Genomic DNA, 6859 nt, shown 5'->3' with positions numbered 1-6859 from the left:
TTGTTAAAATAATTGTGATGACAGGTGTCTAGGTACCACTTTCTTAATGGTTTTCAATATCCATTGATTTATTGTTGTGGCTTTCCTTCCCCCTTTTACATCCTTGGCTTTATGAAGGATCCGAGGAACAGATTTTGCACTAGAGGCTGATTCTTTATTCCAGTACTGAAAAGAACTAATAAAAATAATCACTTGGCTTTTAAGCAGAAAGCTTCCATTTACAGTATTTCACCCTTACTCCCCCCCCACACACACACACACTTCCAAGCCCCTTGTTATCTAACATAATGGTTAGAATACATTTCCGTCTCTCCCCTTAATAATTTCATGCATTAACATCCTCTTTACACACCACACACACACACACACACACACACACACACACACACACACGCACACACGCACACACACACAGAGCAAAAGGAAAAAAAGGCAGCAGAAATCTCAGCTGTACTTCTAGCCCTTTTAAAAAGTTTGCTCTGTAAATTGGAATGAGGTCAGATTTGGAGCTTCTCATTGCACGCGGAGATTATTATTGCATCGGGTTCCAAGCCAATGGGAAGCCCGGGGGAGGGGCTTGGCACGAGGAAGCGTTGGTTACAGCGGCTGATTGGCCGTGGCCAAGACTGTGAAAGGATAAAGAGGCGCGAGGCGGAATTGGGGTCTGCTCTAAGCTGCAGCAAGAGAAACCGTGTGAGGGGAAGAGGCCTGTTTCGCTCCCGGGTCTCTAGTTCTTGCACGCTCTTTAAGAGTCTGCATTAGAGGAACTCTGCCATTACCAGCTCCCTTCTTGCAGAAGGGAGGGGGAAACATACATTTATTCATGCCAGTCTGTTGCACGAAGGCTTTTTGGCTTCCTACCTTGCAACAAAATAATTGCACAAACTCCTTAGTGCCGATTCCGCCCACAGAGAGTCCTGGAGCCAGAGTCTTTTTTGCTTTGCATTGTAGGAAAGGGACTAAGTGATAGAGACTATGTCGCTTTCCTGAGCTCCTGAGAGAGCGCTCGTGAACTGGAACCAACTGCTTCAGGGGAAGAAAAAAAAAAAAAAAAAAAAAAAAAAGACTTGCCTGGGAGGCGGCGAGAAACTTGCACTGGAAGCTTCAGCAACCAGCATTCAAGAAACTCCTCTCCACTTTAGCACGGTCTCCAGACTCAGAGCCGAGAGAGAGCAAACTGCGGCGCGGTGAGAGAGAGAGAGAGAAAGCGAGAGCCAGAAGGAGAGGGAGGGAGAGACTCTCCAGCCTGGGAACTATAACTCCTCTGCAAGAGGCAGACTACTCCTTCCCCGCATCTTTGGGAGACTTTTCTCTCTTCGCCCAACGCCGCCCCGGCGAGGAGTGGAGGGGCCCGCACGGCCGCCGCGCGCGTTCTCCCGCTCGGCGTGTGCTTGGCCCGGGGAGCCGGGAGGGCCCGGCGATCGCGCCGCGGCCGCCGCGAGGGTGTGAGCGCGCGTGGGCGCCCGCCGAGCCGGGGCCATGGTGCAGCAAACCAACAACGCCGAGAACACGGAAGCGCTGCTGGCGGGCGAGAGCTCGGACTCGGGCGCCGGCCTCGAGCTGGGCATCGCCTCCTCCCCCACGCCCGGCTCCACCGCCTCCACGGGCGGCAAGGCCGACGACCCGAGCTGGTGCAAGACGCCGAGCGGGCACATCAAGCGACCCATGAACGCCTTCATGGTGTGGTCGCAGATCGAGCGGCGCAAGATCATGGAGCAGTCGCCCGACATGCACAACGCCGAGATCTCCAAGCGGCTGGGCAAACGCTGGAAGCTGCTCAAAGACAGCGACAAGATCCCTTTCATTCGGGAGGCGGAGCGGCTGCGCCTCAAGCACATGGCTGACTACCCCGACTACAAGTACCGGCCCAGGAAGAAGGTGAAGTCCGGCAACGCCAACTCCAGCGCCTCGGCCGCCGCCTCCTCCAAGCCGGGGGAGAAGGGAGACAAGGTCGGTGGCGGGGGCGGCCACGGGGGCGGCGGCGGCGGCGGCGGCGGGAGCGGCAACGCGGGGGGAGGAGGCGGCGGCGCGAGCGGCGGCGGCGCCAACTCCAAACCCGCGCAGAAAAAGAGCTGCGGCTCCAAAGTGGCGGGCGGCGCGGGCGGCGGGGTCAGCAAGCCGCACGCCAAGCTCATCCTGGCGGGCGGCGGCGGGAAGGCGGCGGCCGCGGGCGCCTCCTCCTCCTTCGCGGCCGAGCAGGCGGGGGCCGCTGCCCTGCTGCCCCTGGGCGCCGCCGCGGCCGCCGCCGACCACCACTCGCTGTACAAGGCGCGGACTCCCAGCGCGGCCGCCTCGGCCTCCGCGGCCGCCTCCGCCGCGCCGGGCCTGGCGGCCCCGGGCAAGCACCTGGCCGACAAGAAGGTGAAGCGCGTCTACCTGTTCGGAGGCCTGGGCGCGTCCTCGTCGCCCGCGGGCGGCGTGGGCGCGGGCGCCGACCCCAGCGACCCCCTGGGCCTGTACGAGGAGGGGGGGCGCGGGCTGCTCGCCCGACGGGCCGAGCCTGAGCGGCCGCAGCAGCGCCGCGTCGTCGCCGGCCGCCGGCCGCTCGCCCGCCGACCACCGCAGCTACGCCAGCCTGCGCGCCGCCTCGCCCGCCCCGTCCAGCGCGCCGTCGCACGCGTCCTCGTCGGCCTCGTCCCACTCGTCGTCGTCCTCGTCGTCGGGCTCCTCGTCCTCCGACGACGAGTTCGAAGACGACCTGCTCGACCTGAACCCCAGCTCAAACTTTGAGAGCATGTCCCTGGGCAGCTTCAGCTCGTCGTCGGCGCTGGACCGGGACCTGGATTTTAACTTCGAGCCCGGCTCCGGCTCGCACTTCGAGTTCCCGGACTACTGCACGCCCGAGGTGAGCGAGATGATCTCGGGAGACTGGCTGGAGTCCAGCATCTCCAACCTGGTCTTCACCTACTGAGAGGGGGGCGCGCGCGGGCCGGGAGCAGAGGGCCGGGTTGGGGGGGGGGGGGAGGAAAACAAAGAGAGAGCGAGAGAAGTGGACAGAGGAAGAGTTGGAAGAGAAAAGGGAAAATTGGAAAAAAAAAAAAAAAAAAAAAAGGAAAAGATTAAAAAAAAAAAAAACGAGCAGGGCCGGCTTGGGCCGCATCGCGGTCGCGGGAGAAAGCGCGGCGGCGTTTTGGGGACCCGCGCTCCCATCCCCCAGCTGCCCGGCCGCGGGGACGCGGAGGAGGCGGCGGGGAGACGGGGTGGGGGGGGGCGACCTTTTATTGTTCTTGATGTTGTTGTTGATGGCAAAAAAGCTACTTGGAGTTTCCTCCCCTTTGCCCGAAGAGACACCCCCACACACCCCCCCCACTTCCAACGAGCTTCCGGACTTGTCTGCTGCTCCCCCAGCAAGAAGCCGACTTGATAGTTTTTTCTAGAGACTGAAGGAATCTCGTCCCTTTCTCATCGCCCCCTTGCTGTTTTTGCTTTATTTTATCTCATTTCTTGATCGAGAGAGGAGGGGGAAAAAACAACAACAACAAAAAAAAAAAAAAGAAAAAAAAGAAAGAAAAGAAAGAAACCCAACGCGCCCCTGGGGATTTAGTTCTCAGCACCCCCGCCACCCCCCTCCCCCTAAAGAAGACAGAAGGCTCCGGGCGTGGAATTGGAAAAGATCCGAAGGCTGATCTTTTGGGGGGTCGCGCAGGCTCGAGACGCGCCGGGACTGAGAGACTCCACGCTGGCGGATTCCCGTTTTGCTGGGTTTTGCCTCCTTTTTTACTTTTTTTCCCTTTCTTTCTTCTTTCCTTCCTTCCTTTTTTTTTTTTTTTTTTTTTTTTTTTCCTTGCCCCCTCCCGCAGCCGGAGGAGGAGGTGATGCGGAGAGCCCGGTGGGGAGCCCGGTGGGGAGCCCGGCGAGGGGCGCGGGGCGCAGGGCGGGACGCGGGGGTGGGGGGCTGCGGAGGAACTGGGACGGGTGTGCACGCTCCGGGAGCAGGTGGCGAGTCCCGGCGGCCCCCGCCCCGCGCCATCCCCGCAATCAGAGAGGTGAGACTGGGCCGCCCGCGGGCGTGCAGGAGCGCGGACTGTTTGATGTGGTACCGGGGGGCCGTGGAGGGGCGAGTGGTTTCGGGCGGGGGGAAAAAAAAAGAGGTTTTTTTCTTCTCTTAATCGGAATCGTGATGGTGTTGGATTATTTCACTGGTGGGGTTAATATAGCATGTTATCCTGTCTATCTTTTAAAGATTTCTGTATAAGACTGTTGAGCAGTTTTTAAAATAGTGTAGGATAATATAAAAAGCAGATAGATGGCGCTATGTTTGATTCCTACAACAAAATTATCACCAGCTTTTTTTCATTCTTAACTCTTTAAAGGATTCAAACGCAACTCAAATCTGTGCTGGACTTTAAGAAAGAAAGAAAAAAAACCACAATTCAGGACCAAATTTTTTCTCAGTGTGTATGTGTTTATTCCTTATAGGTGTAAATGAGAAGACGTGTTTTTTTCCCTCACCGATGCTTCATCCTCGTATTTTTTTTTTCCTTGTAAATGTAATCAGATGCCATTTTATATGTGGACGTATTTATACTGGCCAAACATTTTTCTTTTCTTATTTTGTCCCTTTTTTACTTTAACCTTTTCGTTTGCTTTCTTTTTTTTTTTTTTACTTCCTTTTTTCCTTCCTTTTCTTTTTTTTTTTTCTTTTGTTTTTGTTGGATTTTTTGGTTTTTGGTTGGTTTTTTTTTTTTTTTGGTTTTTTTTTTTGTTTGTTTGTTTTTGGTAGTTTGTTGTTACCCACGCCATTTTACGTCTCCTTCACTGAAGGGCTAGAGTTTTAACTTTTAATTTTTTATATTTAAATGTAGACTTTTGACACTTTTAAAAAACAAAAAAAGACAAGAGAGATGAAAACGTTTGATTATTTTCTCAGTGTATTTTTGTAAAAAATATATAAAGGGGGTGTTAATCGGTGTAAATCGCTGTTTGGATTTCCTGATTTTATAATAGGGCGGCTGGTTAATATCTCACACAGTTTAAAGAATCAGCCCCTAATTTCTCCATGTTTACACTTCAATCTGCAGGCTTCTTAAAGTGACAGTATCCCTTATCCTGCCACCAGTGTCCACCCTTTGACCCCAGTCTTATAAAAAAGGATGGGGGGGGGGGGGAGAATTAGCCAAACACTGTACGCTTTTCAGAAAAAACAAAATTTTTTAAATAAAAACTGTTCTGTCCAGAGGCTTTAAAACTGGTGCATTTACAGCAAAAAGGGATCCTGTAGCTTTAACTTGTAAACCACATCTTTTTTGCACTTTTTTTATAAGCAAAAACGTGCCGTTTAAACCACTGGATCTATCTAAATGCCGATTTGAGTTCGCGACACTATGTACTGCGTTTTTCATTCTTGTATTTGACTATTTAATCCTTTCTACTTGTCGCTAAATATAATTGTTTTAGTCTTATGGCATGATGATAGCATATGTGTTCAGGTTTATAGCTGTTGTGTTTAAAGATTGAAAAAAGTGGAAAACATCTTTGTACATTTAAGTCTGTATTATAATAAGCAAAAAGATTGTGTGTATGTATGTTTAATATAACATGACAGGCACTAGGACGTCTGCCTTTTTGAGGCAGTTCCGTTAAGGGTTTTTGTTTTTAAACTTTTTTTTGCCATCCATCCTGTGCAATATGCCGTGTAGAATATTTGTCTTAAAATTCAAGGCCACAAAAACAATGTTTTGGGGGAAAAAGAAAGAAAAAATCATGCCAGCTAATCATGTCAAGTTCACTGCCTGTCAGATTGTTGATATATACCTTCTGTAAATAACTTTTTTTGAGAAGGAAATAAAATCAGCTGGAACTGAACCCTAAATCTCGACTTTTGTCATTATTATTAGACCCAAAGCCTCTAAGATTGGGAGGGCCCCCATCTGCCTTAGCTGTGAAACAAGTAAGTTCTCCCAGGACTGCCTGTTCAATGCGATCTTACTGAGGAATAAGAAGTTCCTCTTGGCCAGATTTGGCAGGCCCTGACCGTGAAATGACGGCGTCCGCTGAATACGTGTCAACTGTGCACGCTTTCTAGGAATTTTCTGATTTTTACATTTAAATAAATGCCGTTTGTCTTGAAATTTTAAAAGGAGGGGGAAGGGCGATGTGGACAGAATCCTTTACAGACAAAAACTGGCCGGCTGCTCTTTTTTTTTTTTTTTTTTTTTTTTTTTTCCTGTAAGCCTTCTGTTCCTAAAGCTGCTTTATCCGTGACTTACCCCCAGCTCGCTAACCATCCAGCAGTGGCTAGAATTGTTTTCCACAGATTAAGAACACACGAGCCTGGTAAATGATCGCCCTGTTGTGGAGGAGGAAGCCATCAGTGATTTTGAAATGGAAAGGTATCCATTTTTTGCCTAGAAGCAGAAAGGTTCTGTGTGGTGCTAAAAAGTCTCCATTTTGTGCCATGCCCATTTTGTGGGTTATTAATGTAAGTGAAATGCAACAATAGAGATGAACTGGAGAAGTTGGCTTCCTGAAGGCCGAAGGGAAACCCAACCCCCACTCTGGATCTGTGAATAGCACGCTTTCACCTAGTGGAGATTTATACTTTTTACATGCGTCTGGCACAGCAGTATTACTGAGACCTGTATGCAGGGGGGGTGGGGGGGTGGGGGAGAAAACAGGCCCATTAGTGCTGGCTTGGAAGCTGCATCTTGCTAAGTAGCACTGTTTCCTGTTTACTTTGAGAGTTAACTATTGCCATTAACTAACAAAACCTGTCCTTACTTCCAAACGTTGGTTGATTTAAAAATGTGTGCTGTGTGTGTTTTCTAGTTTTCTAGCCCTGGAGAGGTGGAGTTAATACGCAGAAATGTTTGGAAGTAACCCTTTCAGCCATCAGGATGGCTTGTACGTAAAGCAATAT

General features: G+C 51.0%; 1 protein-coding gene across 1 annotated transcript; it reads left to right on the top strand.

Moving 5' to 3' along the window:
- Positions 1–412: 412 nt before the first annotated feature.
- SOX4 (SRY-box transcription factor 4) lies at positions 413–5812 on the top strand. The gene is given in 2 exon segments (XM_045497238.1): positions 413–2466; positions 2468–5812. Coding segments are annotated over 2 exon segments (1431 nt in total). The 5' UTR covers positions 413–1479; the 3' UTR covers positions 2912–5812.
- Positions 5813–6859: the final 1047 nt, after the last annotated feature.

The sequence above is a fragment of the Leopardus geoffroyi genome, chromosome B2 (genome assembly GCF_018350155.1).
Source record: "Leopardus geoffroyi isolate Oge1 chromosome B2, O.geoffroyi_Oge1_pat1.0, whole genome shotgun sequence".
Lineage (NCBI taxonomy): Eukaryota > Metazoa > Chordata > Mammalia > Carnivora > Felidae > Leopardus > Leopardus geoffroyi.
Note: the sequence above shows the minus strand (reverse complement) of the source record. Positions and strands in the feature narration are given on the sequence as shown.